At 42.9% G+C, this 21452-nt stretch overlaps 1 protein-coding gene and 1 long non-coding RNA gene across 2 annotated transcripts; one reads left to right on the top strand and one right to left on the bottom strand.

The window, feature by feature from the left end:
- Positions 1 to 513: 513 nt before the first annotated feature.
- thbs3a (thrombospondin 3a) lies at positions 514 to 16699 on the top strand. Its single transcript, XM_018764824.2, has 24 exons — positions 514 to 662; positions 779 to 923; positions 3882 to 4088; positions 4303 to 4556; positions 4823 to 4925; positions 6062 to 6088; positions 6298 to 6380; positions 6617 to 6668; positions 7006 to 7154; positions 7299 to 7439; positions 7680 to 7748; positions 7979 to 8131; positions 8367 to 8477; positions 8641 to 8748; positions 8901 to 9060; positions 9143 to 9261; positions 9813 to 9865; positions 10426 to 10619; positions 11177 to 11355; positions 11668 to 11716; positions 11825 to 12021; positions 13748 to 13920; positions 15511 to 15650; positions 15745 to 16699. The coding sequence occupies exons 2-24, from the start codon at positions 821 to 823 to the stop codon at positions 15786 to 15788; spliced, it is 2868 nt and encodes a 955-aa protein (XP_018620340.2). The 5' UTR covers positions 514 to 662; positions 779 to 820; the 3' UTR covers positions 15789 to 16699.
- A 1195-nt stretch (positions 16700 to 17894) lies between these two features.
- On the bottom strand, positions 17895 to 20468 carry LOC108941896 (uncharacterized). Its single transcript, XR_001966666.2, has 3 exons — positions 20375 to 20468; positions 19880 to 20188; positions 17895 to 18389 (listed from the first exon to the last, which is right to left on the bottom strand). It is a non-coding gene; the product is annotated as an uncharacterized LOC108941896 (long non-coding RNA).
- Between the last annotated feature and the right edge of the window lie 984 nt (positions 20469 to 21452).

The following is a 21452-nucleotide window of genomic DNA, read 5'->3' as shown; positions in this document are numbered from 1 at the left end:
CGAGCTCCCGTTTCCCCCATGGCTGCGCGCGCACTTTTCCATACTGAGGTCATCTCTGCTTTGCACACATACTAGGGGCGAAAAGTACTTCTCAGCAATTCTCAATTTTTACGAGCGTTGACCTCAGTTTTCCATATAGCTGTAGAGCTTGTGCTTTCGTTAAGGAACCTTCAGCAAGAACGTGGCAACAAGAAGCAGTGACGTGAAACGTGGATGTCCGAGTGACTGGTTCAGTGAAGAGCTCGCAGTACAAAACCGGTATACATAGTACTGTCACTAGTAGATGAAATCAAATGTGACAGTGGAAACATGATTTTACAAAAAAATATGCTCGCCACATACGCTGTATAAGTACTCTTAACTCTTGCAAAATCCTCCGCTGAACCGTTCAGTTTCTTTTTTTTTTTCTCTAGGCTTGGGGATGGCCTACACCACTTCCAGATATGTTTTACAGTCACTCCTGTCTCAAAACACGCGCCTAAGTAACACTCGAGCACACTTCGTCGACGCGCTTCTCGCTCCAGGCGCCGTGCAGCGCGCTTCACACAACGGCGCGTGACACCACCACTCACACTCGGCCACTCAGCGCGAGCGGGGGAGCGGCATTGCGCGGGACGGCGCGCGCACGGCAGCAGTCGCTCGCGCCGCTTCTTTGAGTCTGGGTCCGCGCGACCGTCACTTTAGGATTTACAAAAAAAAATTAAAAAAAAAGGTTACATCTTCGGGGAGGGGTTGAATATTTAATTTCGGGTTATTCCTTTTTTTTTTGTATTCACAGTTTAATTCTTGCGGTAAGTGTCCAGGCGCCGTTTCTGGGAGCATGTGGAAGACGGGCGCTAAAGAAGCGCTCGCGACGTTCTGCCTCCTCCTCGCGGCGGCGTCCGGCGGCCTGTCGCAGTCGGCGGATCTGCAGGAGATGCAAGGTAACGTAGAACGGAAAAAGGCAAAAATAAAGCTCTGGATCCGCGCGCGCAGAGCCTGCTAACTTCCAGAATAACCCGTAGTGTATTCGTGTAGGCTTTTTTGCAGCTGTTACCTATTTAAAAAAAGTTCTTGAAGTTTAAGCTCAGCTGTGCCTCTAATTTAACAACATTGTTGAACAGTGATTCATTTTAGACTAGTCAAAAAAAAAAGAACAGTTACGAGTTTCCACGTTTGGCACTGAAGACATTTTTTATATATTCTTCACGCAGCTTTATCTGGAGAATTGCATTTCATTTGTACGCCGCGCACCGTCGAGCATTAAAAATCCTTTGCTTACAAATTTAATTTTGAATAATTCCGTTCTGTTGTGTAGAGATTGCGGTGCGTGTATCGCGCGCCCTACGCTGCAGTGAATATCAATGGGCAGCAGGTGGCGTAGTGTTTAGAGGCGTCTTATTGCACTATGAAAGTCCCTGGTCCAAATGCTTCCCTTGCTGCAGTAGCCTTCATCTCGGCACTTACTCTGAATTGACACAGGCAAAAATACCCAGCTGTATAACTGCGTAAATCATGGTGAGTAGCTTGAGGAACCTAACATTGTAAGTAAGTCACCCTGGACAAACCTATAGGCTAAATGATAATGTAATAAGCAAACTGAGTTCACCGTTAAGGATTAAGGATTCCAAAGCAATTGAGGTGGACGCTTCAGTGAGCTGTCGTAGACATAACTTTAAATCACAAGCACTTGGCACACATCTAAATTATTTTCACGCTTCTCAGGTGTGTTGACAGAGTTTTCACAGAAGTCACATTTTGTCGCTCAAACAAATCGGATAATGCAGCAGAGACACCTGGTGCAGTGAAATAATCATCAAGTGTGTGTGTGTGTTGGCAGAGATGTCCATTGGGCACTACTGTGTACCACAGACTCCAGTGGTAGTTTAATGGCCTTGCGTTAACCATGCTTACATGTCATGAGCGCCAGTTGGTACATGGTCCATCCTGTAGATTCACATTCAGTGGGTGCTCTGTTGACCAAGCATGAGGTGTGTTTATTGACAGTAATGAGCAATGGACACCTACACAGATGTTTTTACACACGTTGGATGTGCTCTGTTATATTGGTACAGAATGGTGCTCACTGATACAAGAAAAACGTGGTCTAGCGTTTATTTCTTAAACTTTAAAGGTTTTCTGTCAAATCAGTTGCGTTGCTTGTGCTTCTGAGAAGATTATACACTATTCCAAGGCTGTGGGTGAGCCACGAGATGTTTTTTTCACGCTCTTATTTACTCCAGCTCATTCAGTTCTCTGTGTCCAGCACTAAATGTGGACTGGCTGTCTCCACAGCTCATTCTTGATCTGACTTGGGCTTGCTGTGTTCGAGTCAGCCTTTTGCTCCACTTCCATTCTGTTTTTCTTCTCTTTTATCCCTTCTCTCAGTTAACTGCTGGCAGCTCTCCTACATGCAGCTGGCGTTTGCACTCCAAAGTGATCTGTGGGTGTGGGATGTCACCAGTGACAGGAGACTGTTAGAGGAGAAAGCAGGTGATAGATAGCTTTGTTTTCAAAGGCCAAGAGATGACTGAGATCCCAGGGAATCCCCTGTCTGGTGGTTCACTCCCCTGTGGAGCCCACCAGGCTTTCTCTGATCTTCTCTGATGAAGATGAGTGAGGTTAAGTAAATCAGAGGAGATGTGGGAGATGTCACAGGGATGGAAAGAATTAGCAGAATTCTTACATGCAGGAAACCCCTAACAAGGAAAGAGGCATGAAAGGAGTAAGATGTTAGAAGAGTGTTTATCAGGAGAGACAGAAGAACATGAAGATGAAGAAGAAGCCACTAGAGGATATCAGAGGTTTGCAGTTCAGGTCTTGCATGGAAAATGAGTGTCGGGGCAAGAAAGATGACAGTAGGACTGCTCATGAAAGCTTTTATTGTTATTCTGAACCTCTAAACACCTCAAGAAAAAGTTTCTGCTCGTTGGGGTAAGAAGTTGATTTCCCCAGAAAATTTCCATTAATTAATCAGCTAGCACATTTCTTTTTTCATTCTGAGTTATTGATGTTGTCACAATAACAAAATGAGAAATTTCTGAGTAGTATTTATGTGTCTCTGTGCACATGTTATATACATGAAAACTACACTGGTTCCTCAATTTACAGACAGAATTGGGGCTGCAGGTTTCTTTGTAACTCTTTTTATTTCTATCTGTAAAGTCATTTTACTACTAATTTATAATCAAAGTTCAGTAATTATACAGTAAAATTCTATAGTAAAATATTTGCTGTTTAATTTCTGTAAAACCTGAGATAAATTTATAATAAGTAAAAGTCTCTATTTTTGTTAACTTCAGCCAGTACTAACAATTTTTAATTTATAAACACTGAAATTTAAAAAAAAATCCACAACCTCCTAATCAATGTAGATGGTTCACCAATTCGTCCCATAAGTATCTGCAATATTCGCCAGCAATATTCTGGCCACTTTCAGCTTTCTGTATTAACCACATTATTAAAATGTCAATTTTTCACAGGTCCCCTGATTTATTTGTGGGTTAAGTTTGCCATCTTTTTATTGATCACTGAAACTCAAAACACCAGACATCAGCTCTAAACACCGTGGAAGCAGGTGAACAAAGGTGGCCCCTAGTAATAAAGGTGGCTTCTGTATTGTTTTGATATGTGACTCTCACTCCTTCATGACTTTGTAAACACTTTTCTATTGTTCAGTAACCTCGAATATCAGTTAATTTTAGGGTAATGATGATAATAATCATCCTTGTAACTTCTCCTTATTCCACGCTCATTCTCCCTATTTGAGCTGACACTTGTCCCTCATTTCACTGCTACTATCCTCAATGTAGCTCTGGCCTTTTCTGTTTTTGGTATTTCCCTCATGCTTATGTGTTCATCATCTCTCTGTTGCCTGTCTCTGCTGTTCATTCTGTCCCCAGTGATTGACATGCTGGCACTGCAGGATGCCAAGCAGAACACGGCTGCTGTGGAGAAGGTGGCGATGGCGCTGGGGACGGTTAGTGACGTGTACATCGTGTCTACGTTCCGCCTGCCGCCCAAGCTGGGTGGGGTACTTCTGGGCCTCTACAACAAGCAGGACAATAAGAAGTACCTGGAGCTGGCCATCATGGGCAAGATTAACAAAGGTATCTGTATATGTGGAACACAATGAGCGGATCATATCGTTCACTCACACTTGATTGTTAACCTATCAATTTAATATATACAATTAAATATCCACGGAGTCAAGCATTTTTATCTTTATGTCCCCCTGTCTCTGCCATTCCTTTGCTCGTCTTCGTGCCATTAATTCCTTCTTTTCCTCACGTTTGACCTTTAATATGTTCCTCCTTCTCTCAGCTCTTGTACGCTACGTGCGGGCGGATGGGAAGCTCCATACGGTCAACCTCCAGAATGCTAACCTGGCAGATGGGCGCACCCAGTCCATTATACTGCGAGTGGCTGGGCTCCGTCGAGACAACCTGCAGCTGGAGCTGTATGTCAACTGTCGACTGGTAGACTCCAGCCAGGGCCTTCCTCATCTCGTCCAGCTGCCAGCGGAAGCTGAGATGGTGGACATTCGCAATGGCTATAAGCCATATGCCAGGCTGCAGGTAATGATGACAGCTGCAGTCACACTGTAGGATGGAGAGTGCTTTATATGTTTTTTCCATATATGCTTTCAGCCACTTATCGTTACCCCATTTTATGTCACCTACTGTATCTTTGAATTCACACATGATCATTAAGTAAGATCTAGACTGAAGTTACTCCACACTCAACACTATAAAAGATGTTGTGATGTGTTATGCAAGCTTAACAACATAGCTTCAAAAGAATCCATTTGTTCTTCACCTGCTGCATGCCGGCTACATTTTAGGGTGCTGTGGAGTCTTTGAAACTTGCCCTGGGGGGCTCTGTAGCCAAAGCAGGTGCTCTCACAGGCTGTCCTTTCCAGGAAGATTCCTCGTTGCACAACACAGGTAATGTCTAGTGCTTTATAGGCAACATATTCAAAAATGTTCTACTTCGGTCGCTAAAACCCTGTGCCCATTTTTTTCTGTGACTGTTGGCGAGTGTTACTTCAGTAATGTGTGTTTTGGTTTGTAGTAAGAGATTAAGTGAAAATAATTTGTGAAAGACACAATGAGTTAAGTATTGTATTCTCCTCCATTGTTGTTCAGAATCAATGAACTGGCATTGGTTTATACTTTCCCATTACACCAAGTTCAGCAGGGTGTCAGAAAACTGAAATATTTAAAAAGATTAACGAATATGGCCAGTGGCGCGTTAAACTAGCAAACTGTTTAATAAATTACTACATAAAGATGGGAATAAAATCAGAGCTCATGAGAAATATAAAAAAAAAGTCAGAAACTTGCATGTTAAATTAGACATCAGCTCCAAAATGTATGTTTTTTTTTTTTCCTGTACACCATATAAGGAGTGTTACGAAGAGCTGGCAATACAGTGTCATTGTGCAAAAGAGCCCAGGTCCTTCCAATAGCTCCGTCTAGTGGAGATAAAAAACAACATGTTGCATATTCATGTCGTCTGAAAAGAACCCATTTACATTCATTCATTTAACAGACCTTTTTCTCCAAAGCAGCGTACATCACAGAGAAAAATACAGTCTGATTTGATCAAACCCATCTGATAGTTCGCTGGTAGCAGTCGTTTGTGTGTACTAAAACAGCCTGGACAGCGCAATTCATTATTTTTATTCATTTAGCCGATGCTTTTCTCTGAAGCCACTTACAATTTTACGGTACCTATATAACTATTTACCCATTTATACAGCTGGGTAATTTTACTGAAGCAACTTTGGTTAGCACCTTTCTCAAGGGTACTGAGGCTGAAAGTGGGATTCAAACCTTTGGGTCCAAAGACAGCATCTATAACCACTACACTGCCAGCTACAATAATAACCATGTACAGAAGAGGATATACAGTAAGCTTGGCTTATCAGTGCAGATATCAGTGAGTAGACTAAGTAGATCAGTCTAAGTAAGTCTAAAAAATGCGGTGCACTTTAAAAATAAGATGCTATTAGCGCCTCAGTAAGACAATGATAAAGCTTGATTTGCTCTCCTCAGTGCATTCCTTCATCTCTTTTCAGTGACAGGTGAAGTAAACTCCATTCTGGGTGAGTGAATCTTCTTTTCTCAGTTATTTACCATTTAAGCCTTCGCTATGAAGTGTGGCGATCTTATACCGAGTAATAGAAGGGCAAATGTACTGTTCCAGAGCTGGTACTGTTGCTGAGCTCTCTCTGGCACCACAGTGTTTGTAGCTGGCAAAGTGTAACGGTGTTCTCTGGTTGTGCACATTTTCTCACCTTGGGTGTTCTGTCAGGTGACCACACCAAGGCTCTGATTGGTCAGCTCATTATCTTCAACCAGATCTTGGGGGAGCTACGACAGGACATTAGAGAGCAGGTGAGGGAGATGTGATGTTAGGGAGGCGGAGGGGACAAGGCACGCAGTCAATGTTTAGAAGAAAAGCAATGCAAGGATGTACAAGCGATGAATAATTCAAGTGTCGGCTGTTTTGCGAAGGTTGTGGGATAGAAACCATGCATATCTTGCAGGTAATAAATTTTGCTGTACGTTTTAGCCGTTCAGTGCGTGCGGTTGTGTCCTTTCCCGTTCCTGTATTGTGTGTTCCACCCCAGGTGAAGGAGATGGCTCTGATCAGAAACACTATACTTGAGTGCCAAGTGTGTGGTGAGTAACAGCTTAAGCCTGTCTCCGTGTGCTTCTCTGACCATTGAAACACCAATGGCCTGACCGAATCGCTCTCGTCGCAGTTAGTAAACATTAATAATGGCTTGTGGTATATGCCATAGTTTTTAGTACACGTATAGTTCTGTTTTACAGTTGTTTTTTATAACATGTGTTTACGTCTCGGAAATGCCGCTGTTAAACACATAGCCGTCTTGACGTTCAGGCAGTTTTGTGATTGAGGTCCACAGCTTTACTGAAACTGCCTGGCCTCCTGTTCATAAGTAACCCAGAGAAGGACTTGCTGTGTATTCAGAGATTCGTGTTTGTCTGTCTCCAGGTTTCCATGAGCCTCGTTCTCGCTGTTCCCCCAGCCCCTGCTACAAGGGGGTGCCCTGCATGGAGACCCTGGACTTCCCAGGGTACCGCTGTGGGCCCTGTCCCGAGGGAATGACTGGCAATGGGAGTCACTGCCAAGACATTGATGAGGTATGCTGTTTGTGCAAATGCGTGCCGCAACTCATGCCTTCGCAGCTTCGGCAATGTTTCCCCGAGCAGTGGGCTACAGGGCATATCAACCGGAATTTGCCCTCTCAGTTGACTGAGCATCTGTGCGGACTGTCTCTTCCACAGTGTGCTCTGGCCCAACCCTGCTTCTCATCAAGTGGGTGTGTCAACACGGCCAAGGGGTTCAGCTGCGAGCCCTGTCCGCCTGGGTATGGGGGACCACCCTTGTCTGGTGTGGGGTTGGAGTTTGCCAAGAGCAAAAAGCAAGTGAGTAGCCCTCACACACATTAACACTTAGCCTCATGAGCCCTCTCTATCGCTTTACTGCAGCCATGAGGAATGTACATGCTCAAATAAGACTGAACAGATGGCAATGTTACAGATGCCAGGTCAACAGTGAAGTGTGCATTATGCACATTATTATTTATTATAGTAGGGTTGTGACATTCAGGTTTCACTGAATATGTTGTTTTGACCTGGTGCCTCTCTTTCAACTTCCACCATCAGGAGTGTTATGACATTGACGAGTGTGTCAACAATCCTTGCGTGCCCAATTCCGTGTGCACCAACACTGTGGTGGGTTCTCTGTGAAGTCAAGTTCATCTCAGCTTTGTCTTTTAATTGTATTAGTTTATTTTGCATCCTTTCCAGTAATCAAACTGTTTTGTATTCAGTTCAATAAATGAATGATTAGAATAAAGGCAGTTTATAGCAGAATGACAACATTGCTGCATTTTCCTGGTATCAAAGATGAGCTGTGAGAAATGAGTTATCTCGGTCTTTCTCTTTCTCTGTTCATTTGTAAGGGCTCGTTCAAGTGTGGCCAGTGCAAGGTGGGCTTTGTTGGAAACCAGACTGAGGGCTGCTTTCCAAGGAAGACTTGCGCCACACTCAGTTTCAACCCCTGTGATGTCAACGCACACTGCATCATCGAGAGGAATGGGGATGTAACTTGTGCGGTGAGTGTTGGCTCTTCTCCCCAGAACTTTGCAGTGTGACATGAAATCGGTAGCAGACACTGGGTTCCCTGGTAGACATTTGCATGATGGAGACATGCGGCAGAAAGGGAAATGAATTTGTTTACTGAGTAATAGTTAAAGATCATGGCAGTACTGATTAGGTTTCTGAGGACTTGAGTTGAATCTCAAAGGTGGTCAGTGGACTGATTGTCTGGCTTGTAAATCCTTCTCTCAGTGCAACGTGGGCTGGGCTGGAAATGGAAACACCTGCGGGCTGGACACAGACATTGACGGATACCCAGACCAGTCTCTTCCTTGCATAGATAATGACAAGCATTGCAAAGCGGTTTGTGAAACTCTCATTTGCTCACTTTCTGTGCTCTGTAAACAGCCAGGTTGCCTGGATGTGAGTGGGGTCATTTAATGTTTGGATTGCACACATGGGTCTCTTGTTCTCTGTGTCAGTAGGCACTATGCTGTCCCTAACGTGTTTTGTGTTCCACAAACAGGACAACTGCATGTTTACACCCAACTCAGGGCAGGAGGATGCAGACAATGATGGTATTGGGGACCAGTGTGATGAGGATGCTGATGGCGATGGGATAAAGAATGTTGAGGTGCTTCATGTCTGCCTCTCTGTCCCTTTGTTTGCTATGAAATTTGCCCATATATGGGATCATTCAATGAAAGCTAGAACACTTGGAGTGTGGCAGTACCCCATCATAGACCTTTGAATAATCTAAGTGCTGCCACGTTTCTGCTTTTCCAGGATAACTGCCGACTTATAGCCAATAAAGACCAACAGAACTCAGACACAGACTCTTTTGGTGATGCCTGCGACAACTGCCCCAACGTTCCCAACATTGACCAGAAGGACACTGACAATAACGGCGAGGGTGATGCTTGTGACAACGACATTGACGGAGATGGTACGAGTTCCCAATCCTTTTTCATTTTCAAAGGTGTGCTGAGCATATAGAGCAATCTGTGGCATCTCCACCCACTGTACAGGTGTCCCCAATGTGCTGGACAACTGCCCGAAGGTCCCCAACCCCATGCAAACTGACCGGGATGGAGATGGAGTTGGTGATGCCTGCGACAGCTGTCCTGAAATCAGCAACCCCATGCAGGTCAGGGGATAGTGACTAGAGGGCGCTGTAGGCTCTGTTACTACTCAGGCTCCAAGAAGTGACCTTGTAATGCACATGTAGTTTATCCAATTTTATTTTTGATTTACTTATATAATTGGCAATTTTATAAGCTGCCCACACTTATGTCGGAGATAAACCCTGTTTGGCTGCACTGATCCAAATTACAGAATAATAAAACGTAACCTGATAAGTTTTATTTATGCTATGCTTTATTTTCATCTATTCTGGTGTTGGAGGATGTGTTCTCAGAGGTGCATGTCAAGGAAATGGAAACAAGATACAGGAAAAATCAGCAAAGACAGAAAATTGTAATTGACAGAGCAGTTAAGCAGCAATACTACAAAATAATCCACCTTTTCTCTACAGAAAAAAATAAAGAGCAGTAGAGTCGAATATTGTTGATCATTGAGCACCTTTCTGACAGACAGCAAGTTAAAAGCCCCTAGGAGAAAAATATGGGACGATGCAATGGTAACTAAAGTTTAAGAGTTACTTTTTTAAAAATCTGGTGTTACTCTTTGTTTTCTCAGACGGATATTGACAACGACTTGGTGGGGGATGTGTGTGACACCAACCAAGACATGTGAGTGCATGAGCCACATGGTGCCTCTCTCACCTGTTTCACTTGACACACACACACACACACACACACAGAGAGAGAGAGAGAGAGAGAGAGAGAGAGAGAGAGAGAGAGAGAGAGAGAGAGAGAGAGAGAGAGAGAGAGAGAGAGAGAGAGAGAGAGAGAGAGAGAGAGAGAGAGCGCGCTTACAACTACTGGCCACTTACCGCTACCGGCTACTCAGCGCTGGAGCTCTGGCCACTCAAAAGCCCTGTTCAAAAAGGACTGAAGCATGTGATTGCCTGTGTTTGGTTTGCTGAGTCTGGGTTTTGAAATCAAAATTAATTTACTTTGGTCAGATGTACTTCATTAAGGTTAATCAACAAGGACTGTTTTTAAAAGGCAGTAACATAATGTCTCTAACAAGAATAAATTGAACAAATTGAGGCAAGGCTTCATATTTAGTTAAAATCTGGAAAAACTTTTGGTTGTCATTTATTGTCTTATTAAAGTGATGTTCGCAATAATACATTTCTGTAGCAACAATTGCACACAACTTCTTGATACGCGGTCTTGATTTATAGAGATGGAGATGGTCATCAGGATTCACGAGATAACTGTCCGGAAATCCCAAATGGCTCACAGCTGGACTCTGATAATGATGGTATTGGTGATGACTGTGATGATGATGATGATAATGATGGAATCCCAGACTTGGAAGGTCCCGGACCAGACAACTGCCGTCTTATTGCCAATCCCAACCAGAAAGACTCAGATGGTAAACCAGTTACATTTTATTTGATGAGAGCATCCAGTGCTAGTACTAATTTGGCAATAACTTGACTAGATTATTCATATAACATTTTGATGAAAAAGCAACAAGAATGGTTGAATAAAGTAATTTTCATTATTTTGTCTACTTTATGTTGTAAAACTGGATCTCTTAAACCAACAAAAATACCACACAGATTTCAAGCCTTTTAAAAATACTCCTCATGAACATGGACTCAAGACTATATAAGACTTCATATTTCATGAACTGTGACTATCTTTTGTTAAATTAAATTGATTTACTGCAGCATATAGGTGAATTTAATTGTTACCATTAATTCCATACTGTATTATCACTTATTAATTTGACCAGAACCGCTGAACGTTCTTCTTAAATAGGAATTTTCCATAATACTATATATCTTTAAATAGAAATAACATCATAATAAATTGTTACCACACTTATCACAATTCTGTGCTTGTTGAAATATGTATACAATTAAACTAATATAGTACATTGTCCAATCTGGTTGTTTTCACCTCCCTTGTTGTGTGTTACTCCAGGCAATGGAGTAGGAGATGTATGTGAAGATGACTTTGACAATGACACAGTGATGGATCTAATTGATGTGTGTCCAGAGAGTGCTGAAGTCACTCTGACAGACTTCAGAGCTTACCAGACAGTCATCCTGGACCCTGAAGGGGATGCTCAGATTGATCCCAACTGGGTGGTGCTGAATCAGGTGATATCATTGATTTATACTTTGTTTACCACACATTTACATTTTACATTTACATTTATTAATTTAGCAGATGCTTTTTTCCAAAGCGACATACATCTCATAGAAAATACAATGTGTGCATTACATTAAAGTGAGAGACTTTAAACAGAAACAGAAAGAGAGGCTTAGATGGAGGCGGGTGATTAAGTACAATTAGTTTGTTTCTTTCCACCATATGAATCAGTGTACATCACATGCGTAGCTGTACCGCACAAATCAAATGGTGCGTTTGCACTCGCATATTGAATGTTTTATGCTCTGTCTTTGTCCTAGGGAATGGAGATTGTCCAGACCATGAACAGTGACCCTGGTTTAGCTGTGGGTGAGTCTGCTTTGGAAAGGAAGCCAATAGTTTAACACCTGAGGACATTCCATTTCCTCTGACAGCTACTTCACACCCGTTCACACTTGTCCTTTTCCTCTCCCTAAGGATACACTGCCTTCAATGGGGTTGACTTTGAAGGCACGTTCCATGTTAACACAGTGACAGATGATGACTACGCAGGCTTTATCTTTGGATACCAGGACTCCTCCAGCTTCTATGTGGTTATGTGGAAGCAAACGGAGCAGATGTATTGGCAGTCAGTGCCCTTCAAGGCCACAGCACAGCCTGGCCTACAGCTAAAGGTGGGGATATAGTAGCAGATACAGTATATCATCATGCTTTCTTACCTTTCTAGTGGTGTAGGTTTCAGTGGGGGAGACAGAACCTAAAAAGCCAGCTAAAGTGAACGGATTGATACAGGCTTTCCTCAAAACCCATAATCAGTTTCCTTAAGTGTAATAATTTAGCCATTTTCAATACTGACATTAATCCAGTTAGAGAGACCTATTTTTTTTCCATCTGAAGTTGTCTAGCAGATCTGTGCCAGTCTGGTATATTGGCCACTATTTTAAAATCAATTCAAGATGGTTGCTGAGGTCTGATATTCTACAGTACTGCTAATTTCCCTCCAGTGATTCTGATCTGTGCTTCATTCCAGGTTCTGCTTTATACATACAGTGCAAATAACAAGAAAGCTCTCTAAAACCTTTTGTCCAGTCATCAGTGTGACCCTTCATTCCTCTAACCATTTAGAGAGACCACACTTTCCTGTCTTCTTCATGGCAGTCCCTTAGTCCTGTCCTGTACTGAATGAAAAGTTATTTGTTGCAGATTTGCACAAACCAACAGATTTGCAGTTGTTTTTTTTTTCTGTAGATCCAGTGTGTTGACACTGCTCTTTACTTAATTTAAATCTGGAATGTAAATCAAGTAATCCTTGATGTTTTTTGATTTATAAAATTGTTCACGAATTTGGGTGGAACTAATTCAGGGCAGCAGTTAATGTAGTGCTTAGAGTTGCTGCCTTTCACTCTGGTTTGAATTTCACCTCCTGCAGTCGTACCCTTTAACAAGGTACTTGCCCTGAATTACTGCATTTAACCAGCTATATAAGTAAATCATTTAAGTAGCGTAACATTGTAAGTTGCTTTGTAGAAAAGTATTATTTAAATAAATCATTTTCCAGCTAGATGTTGTGACTTTTTCCTGTTGTAACAGATATAAAAACTCCTGTGACTGTGTGTTGTTCTGGATAAATGGTGGTGTGGTGACACAACAAGGATCCCTGTCGTCTTTCACCACCTGGGTGGTGTGAGAAGATGTGGGTTTGATCCCCGCTCAATCTGTGTGTGTGTGTCTGCTTGTTCTCCATGCGTTTCCTCCCGTACTCCAAAAAAATGCAATTCTGATGAACTGGTTACTCTAAATGGCCCATTGTGGGTGTGTCTTTCACTCATGTATTGATGAGTCACTCACTGAGGATAATGTAACTTGTGCTGTAAGTCATCTTGAGTGGAAAGGTGTAGGATAAATACTATAAACTACACAGTGTTTGTTGGAAGTTGCTTTGAAAAATTTTTCTACAGAATGTACGTCGCTTTGGAGAAAAGCGTCTGCTGAATGAATAAATGTAAAAGTAAAATGTTTCTGCTAAATGAATAAAAGTAAAAGTGACTGAAAACACATAAATGCAGCTCTAAGCAAGGTATGGATTAAAACCTCAGTTTTTTAGGTAAAAGGTGAAATACTTGACATTAAAGATAATTTGGAAAAGTATTACTATCACTGTGGAGTCATTTAAACCAAATAACGGGAAGTTTTGCAGGATCTTTTGTGTTGTGGCCATTGATATATATACAAGATTGTTCCTTTGTACTTCAGTGTGTGGTGGGTCTTGTATGAGACAGTAATTTCTGTGAGACTCAATTTGTGTTGAGGTCTGGGATGTATAACACCTTCCTTCCCTCTGACTCAGGACACTCCGTTATTGTCAGCAATTCATAAGCATGTCCATCCTTTCTGCTTCAGGCTGTGAAATCGCGGACAGGACCAGGTGAGTTCCTGCGCAATGCTCTGTGGAACACAGGAGATACACCTGGTGAGGTGTCGCTGTTATGGAAGGACCCTCGCAATGTTGGTTGGAAGGACAAGACCTCCTATCGTTGGCATCTCAGCCATCGGCCTCAGGTGGGGTACATGAGGTAAGCATCTTCGCCTCAACGGTATTGAACACTTCACTTTTGTTATTTAAGTTTGAAATGTCGGAGGTCAGTCAGTTTTTGTTTTACCATCCAATGAAAAAATGATATGAATCAAAGTAATCAATTAAAGCATAAGAACTGAAATGAAAACAAATTTTGATTGTTTGCCATACTTTAACATTGCTTTTAATAGTATTAGCATGAAGTTAATCGATGGCAGTACCATCTAGTTGAGTCGAGCTCCTATCAACCACTTGTGGCTTCCTAGTTAAAAGAGGAATGGAATTGGTTTTTCATTAATAATCATTAATAAACTGGGATATGTTTTTTCAGAGTAGATAAGGGCGTAAGGGGTGAAATACTGATTTTGGGAATTCACTCATGAGAACAATAAAGACTCATACATACAGCAATTAAGAGTATTTCAGTTGATTTACACAGGGGAGCACAACATTGTTCATGGCAAATAGATCTGTAGCTCTTAGACTTTGCAGTGAAAATGACAAAAATAAATGCAAAGGTCTACACTTCTGTAATGTGAACACCAGAGGAAGTTCTTCTAAGTTTGGTGGGTTGAGTTCATCTGCTGATGCCATCAAGGAGCATTAAGTGGTGGGTGAGATAATTTGGGGGGGTACACCAATAATTTTATTTTATTTTGCTATTGAATAAAACCTCTATGACTTAACAGACGCCTGGCTCCTCGGCCGGCTATTGTCCCCGTTGCCATGTCAACGAAATCCTTGGCAGGAATTTTCTGGGTGCCTGTTCATATGCAGATACAGAGGAAACTACTACAGAGTGGGGGGTCTGAGGGAGAGGAAAATGAAGAGGGAGGGGGAGAGATCAAGAGTACGGAAAATAGAAAAGGCGCATCTGGAGAAGTGGGCAATAGGAAAAAAACATGGGGAAAATTAAGATTGCAGCAAAGTTGTGTGTAGGTTGAAGGTATGTCCTTGGGATAGCCGCTCAGTACTCGAAAATTCAAGTTGAAGTATTACAGGGCAGTGTTAAAAGTACATGTGTGTTGGAATAAAAAAAAACCATTGAGACAATAGATGTTTTTCCAAGGAGCTAATAATAAATAGCAACGTTCATTCTCTAATCAAGGGCATATCGACTGTTCAAATTAGTTTTCTCTTTGTTGGAACATGTCATGTTGTTGCCTTGTCTGGAGCTGAGCCTCTTCACCATTCTCTCCATTAACATGTAGAGAAGGAGGGGGGTCCCAACTGGGGTTAGTGGAGCTGTGAGCCAGGTCTTTGTGAAGGCAGTGAGGCCCTTTCAGGCACAAACAGAAAAGCACCTGCTTTGTATTCTGTGCAGAGGAGTGAATAGACCACAGCTCTACACTGGAGCTCTGGCTAGGACACCAGCCTCCTCTTCCTCGCATAGCGTTACCCTTTGCGGAACTCATGTCCAGCCTGGCACCTCTGGGCCTCATGTATCTACCGGCAGTTCTCTTCTAAGAGAAAGTGGGTAGTGAGGCCTCTAACTCTTCAGTGCGGTGGCCATGTCTAGGCCACATTTCTTTTCTTTTATTTACCACGTTTTACAAGAAATTTGACTCCCATTTCATGTATATTACAGGGTAAAACTGTACGAAGGACCAGATATGGTTGCTGACTCAGGTGTGGTCATTGACACTTCCATGAGGGGTGGAAGACTGGGTGTGTTCTGCTTCTCCCAAGAAAACATAATTTGGTCCAACCTGCGTTACCGCTGCAATGGTACATTATAAATTCGCATATATGTGATTTTGCGTGTATATTGTCTCTAGGCTTGATCTATAGTAACTGGAAAACTGCGACTTGTTTTTGTTAGATACCCTGCCAGATGACTTCAACCCCTATCGTAAAGAGGCCTAACGAAACCTCAAGGTATGAAGAGTGTCAATCCAGAGACTCTGCAGCGTAACCTGTCTCTACCAACTGCTGTGTGTGAGTGTGAGCATGTGTGTGAGGTACGTGGGAGAGGAGGAAGACTCCTTTCATGCAGTCCTCTTGTAGTACTGAAGGGAACAAGTCAAAGTACATTTAAAGTGGCAATTCAAAAGTGAAAGATGCTCTCAGGCTATGTAGCTGCTACAAAAATAAGGGCAGCACTGTCTCCATCCTCAATTCACCCTGTGGTATGTGGGTATTTCTGTAGTTCTGTGAGAGGTGTGTGTGTGTGTGTATGTGTGTGGATGAAATTTGTGTGCGCAGTTGAACGTGGCCATATAAATAAAGGGATGCTGTCTTTTCAACAGTATGGAAATGTGCTATAACTTATTTGGGTTTGACTTCAAATCAGGTTGTCACTGTCATCTCATCAAAAAATGAGCTAATGTTTCTGGAAAGCAAATGCAGGAAATTTTAATTAAGTTTAGAGTTTTCTGTTTCACAATCTGTTATTGCAAGGACCTAAAAATCTTTCTTTTTGAATACAGGCTAAAGCATGTAAATACACTACCTAAATACATAATCAGTCTCTTCTAATGTCTACAGTCTGATTTGGAAGTACATGTATTATGTATATATTCTAAGCTTTTAAGAGATCAACTAATAATTATGTATGAAATAAAGCCTTGATTTATGTAGTACCTCTGCTTCCATATCTGAAGTTTTAATGTAATATTGCAGTGTGAGTCTGCAGCGACGGTAGAAATTGAATATCGTTGAGAGATGGGAATGACCAAAAGTTCAAAACACTGACTGCATTCCAGCCCATTCCACATGTAATTCATGAGCGGCCTCAGCCAAATGTAGGAATTTGAAGGTAAATTGCAAAGTTAGTTTGCTGCCATATACCACAGTAACTGCATCTAGATGCAAAGACTTTTTGAACATTTGTATTAGATTACTAAATTTATTTATTAACTTGTACGATTTGGCAATCCATTGTATCTCCGTATACTGTTTCTAAAACAAATCATAATTAAAGCCTTACTTGTCTTATTTGAGACTTTGTTGCAATCTTAACAGAGAAGTAAAAATGTATTGTTTTGAAACATTATTTCCACATTTCAGTGAGACCAGGGGCTCAGCCAACATCTCTGTGTTATAATATTGACTTCCTGAGATACACCAGCAAGCTGATTGCAAATTTGAAATTATTACAAGTTATGGGTTTTATTAAAAGACTGGAACTTGTTTTACTGGAGGGGAAATGGGATCTGGGGTAAGAGGAACCTGTAAAGTTGGCTTTTGAATTTGAGTTCTGCTTTGCAAACTCCAAAAAAAAAAAAAAAATATATATATATATATATATATATACACACACACACACACACACACACATTGGCTGAAACCACTTGTCCCAAGTGGGGTCGTGGCGCGCCAGAGCCTCACCCGGCAACACAGGGCGTACGGCTGAAAGGGGAGGAGACACACCCAGGAAGGGATGCCAGTCGATCGCAAGGCACCCCAAGGGGGACTCTAACCTCAGACCTACCAGAGAGCAGGACTTGGCCAAGCCTGCTGCACCACTGTGCCACTGTGCCCCCTATATAGATATAGACTGTATATATTTGTATTTTGAGCCAGTAGGTTCTTTTTATTTTGTTTTTATTGTTGGGATTCTTATTTTAGGTTAAATGTAGAAGAGAGTAGTGTTAAAACAGTTTTTTCTGTTTTTAATGAGCTTTCACTCAGGATAGGGAGACCCTGGTGGCTTGGTGTACTACCTGTCACCTGATGGAATCAACACAGAGGTACAGCTACTGCTCCTCCAGACTCTGACGCATGATTCAGAAGCACTATGGTCACCATAAATGTAAAGCACACATTGTAACCATCGCACTTGATTATATTCCATGTGGAAATTATCTAATGTCCTTGGCTGCTTAGACTGTGTAAATGTGACATGAAAGAAATACACATCATTCTTTCAGAAACAGTCCTGCAACACTTTTATTGAAAAATACATATCCATTAACAGTGTAAATAATGGCTAATTGAAACAAAGAGCACACACACTAAGCTGAACTGGGCTAGGATTGAGAAGTCCCGCTTGAAACTTTTACATACAAAAACAATTTTTGAACAGACAATTTTTGTACAGATCCTTAATAGGAAAGGATAGTTATCAACTGGGTAAAAAGAAATACTTTCTTATAAAAGAATGCTAATAACTGCTTGAGTAAAACTTACATTTCTCTTTACTGGAGGGTTCTGTGATTAAGGCCCTAGCACTATAGGTGTATTGCTGTGATCCACAGTGCTCCGAAGGGCTCGGCCACCTCATTCATGGAGTCAGGGCTGTGAAGAAGAGTTCTGGTGGACTTGGCATAGACTCACAACTGTGGCAACCTGCCAGCGGTCAGCCAGGGACAGTGGGAGGCTGCGGAAGTGGGCCACCATTATTGATGAGTTTGCTGGGCTAGCCAGACAGCGCTTGTCCACAATGGGACCGGGATACAATGAAATACCTGTTGCTCTGTGAGACATTTGAAATGTCCTGCTTTAGTGCTTCTCAGCACACAGCCCCTGCAAAAATACACCCCCTTATTAGAAACTGTAGTACAGTGAATTATTTTACTGATGTCAACTATTTACATTACCATTTCCAAGTTTCCATTGAATCTAAAGCAATTATTCCAATGTTTCTATGATAAGCAAATAACTCCTGCTGTGACTTCCCATGGTGATGGATTCCTCCAGAAATATCACTTCTACGCTCTGCAAAAATGTGTAATATTCCCCAGACGCACATGTGACAAAGCAGAGGTGTTTAACAGTGTCTGTAGAATATACTGTCCAGATTCTAGTACTATGATCTGCCTCTTAAATGTGTTTTTATTCCCCATTTATATTTAACTCATTCCAATGGCCTTCAAGTAATGCTTAACGAATACTTCATAATATGCCTCCAAAAGTCATCGTGGATCTAACGATAACATGTTCTGCCTGGAATATAGCCAAACCGTTTTAGCAAAGGCTTGCTTAGTTCGATGCTGTGAACACTTCTTTTCCAGTCAAGTATTCCAGGGGTCTCCACAAATGCAGGAAAGGATGCTGCCCTTCTTCACCCCTGCGGAGGCGGAGGGGTTTCCCAAGGGTCCGGGAGGCCGGGACGAGTGCAATATTGGAAGGAGATGGTACAACAATGCACTGCGTCCCGCACCTGCCTGTCCCTGGGAGGCTACGGTCACGGAGGGGTCCCAAAATGAGCCGATTCCCGACCTGCCTTCCCAGTGTCCCAGGACAGTGACCCTGTCAGAGGTCTCCGGCACTGGGAGAGGCAGATTGCAGCACAGTGGTCACTGACTCGGCCCTTGAACTTAGGACATGCGAACGGCAGAACCCCCCGTGGAAACACGAGCAGCATCTGACAGTCGTTAACCCACCTGCTGCGCAATAGTAATTACCGGAACTTTTGTCAGCACTGGACACCTTGTTTCACCGCGTTGCGAATAACTGATACCTGAACTGACAACCAGTTGGTCTAACACTATCCCGATTCATTTAAATAAAGACGTATCGAGGAAAACCTAAACAAACTGACTAAAGGTTAACAGAGAACGAACGCGCGTGTCGTTTTCTTGCGTGTGACTCACGGACGGGTAGTTGCGTTTGTGTGTGTGTGTGTTTTCTGTCGCTGTCGTCTCAACTCGTTCTCCTTGTAGTCCTTCCCACTCCGAGCAAACATGAGCTAATGAATAACTCGGCCACATCGCACCGTTTCTACGGAGACGGTTTCCTAGCGACCCCGAGTAATCTCTCCACTCGGAAAGGAGAATAATGCCACTTAAAAGTCAAAACTTCTCCCACAATTAGCAAAGCGGGGACAAGGGGGAGCGCGGCGATGTCCTTTGCTGCAGCATATTGACTATTTGTATTTATAAATAAACGCGTCACTTTCCACGAGGGCGCGCGCGGGATTCCGTCTCTTTCCTACACTGACTTAGATAATCAATGTAAATTCGTGCGTTACTGGAAGAGACTTTTCCAACTCCACGCAATTATTTAACACTTACCTTTACACTAAATTCCATTCCGATATGGTCCGCAGAAATACGCACAGGTGCGCGCCGCCCGTTTCATACACGCTCGCAAGGCGGGAGCGCGTGCGTGGCGAGGGCAGCGCGAGCTGTCGGCCGTCATCGATCAGCGTCCGTCCCGCTCCTCTAATCTCGCCTTGGCACGCTCCGGGTTCCCCGGCGGGACGAGCCGGGCTGTATGCAGCTCCGAGGACACGGGGTTCCTCGCTTTTCCCAAATCTCGCTCACAATAGACCCCCTCGCTCTGAATAGCTCGCGCTGGGTCGGCGGTGGGCTCCGCCTCCGCTGCCACAATAAACAAAGGCCACAATGTAATGCTCAGCGATGCGTGCGCGGTGCCCCTCTTCAAAAGAGCTGCGACTCGCGGCATTTCCCGCCCTTATCTCTCCTCATACACACGGGACAACTTTTAAGGGATCTATGTCCGTGATACTGACCACCACCATGCTGCATGCATGACTGTAAACTCACCTCGACTCTCGCATCAAACTCGCGTACTGACTTGCCGAAGTGACGCAAAACAATCTTTTACCACAACAACCCCATCTCATGTGTTATTACAACAATAGCGCGTCGCCGCGTTCCGTTTATGACGTAATGTGGCGAGCGCGTGCTTAGATCGCGGGCCGTTTTCGCGGATCCTGATCGCACTGCTGCAGCAGGTCTTGCTAGTTGCGAAACATGGGGAAGGAAACCCGATGTAAACTGTACGGAGACCTGTTGTCGTGATTTCAACTGTATGTTGTAGAAATAAGACTAGACGGTAAAGTAGAACGGAAGACACCTGTTTTTTTTTTTTTTTTGCACTTTCGGGTTTTTTTCGTAATACACATGGAGCTTTTTATGACGTTGCTTTAGGTCCCTCTGCCGTTTCTGCCGCGTATTACAGTTACCTGACCGCTGCCGTCCCCATCCACGTAGCACCGCACAACCAACCGCATAATCATTATTCGACATTTAGCAGAATATTTTGTCCATGACGACCTACATTTACATGTATTTATGTAGCAGACGCTTTTATCCAAAGCGACGTACATCTCATAGAAAATACAGTCTGCATTAGGAGAAGGAGACATAGTTGCAGATGTGTGATTCTTAAGCAGTTTGTTTCCTTCACCATGTGGACCGACGTTCATCACACCAGTAGCTACATAGACTTACAATGTTAAGTTAATAATGGACTTTACAGTGATTTCCCCACTTATATAGCTGGATATTCATACTGAGTCGAAGCGCCTTGAACACAGGTACAGCGGGTTCAAACCCTAGACTCTGAGAGTTCAAGGCGCCAATGTGCTCCTCACGCTCCAGCACACAATCAGAATCAGACAGATTATCACTCCACCCTTCAGAGAATGTCGTCGTTTTCTCATATGCTCTATTACTTCGGTTGCATCTGAAACTTTACACTGGTACTTATTTATACGAAACTTGTTAACCACTAGTGCTATGGCCTGGCTTCCCACGCAGGGTTTACCCTGACTGGCCTTGCGCCCTGGGCCTCCAGGATAGGTTCCGGTACACCGCTACCCGCTTAACAATAATGAAT

This window comes from Scleropages formosus, chromosome 18 (genome assembly GCF_900964775.1).
Source record: "Scleropages formosus chromosome 18, fSclFor1.1, whole genome shotgun sequence".
Taxonomy (NCBI): domain Eukaryota; kingdom Metazoa; phylum Chordata; class Actinopteri; order Osteoglossiformes; family Osteoglossidae; genus Scleropages; species Scleropages formosus.
This window is presented reverse-complemented; position numbering and strand designations above follow the sequence as displayed.

What these genes read in the sequence shown, in the direction of transcription:
- thbs3a (XM_018764824.2), top strand. Translation starts at nt 821, where the DNA reads ATGTGGAAGACGGGCGCTAAAGAAGCGCTCGCGACGTTCTGCCTCCTC. An exon ending in ATGGGATAAAGAATGTTGAG is followed by an intron (nt 8,749 to 8,900) that starts GTGCTTCATGTC and finishes CTGCTTTTCCAG; the next exon opens with GATAACTGCCGACTTATAGC. An exon ending in ACTGGGTGGTGCTGAATCAG is followed by an intron (nt 11,356 to 11,667) that starts GTGATATCATTG and finishes TCTTTGTCCTAG; the next exon opens with GGAATGGAGATTGTCCAGAC.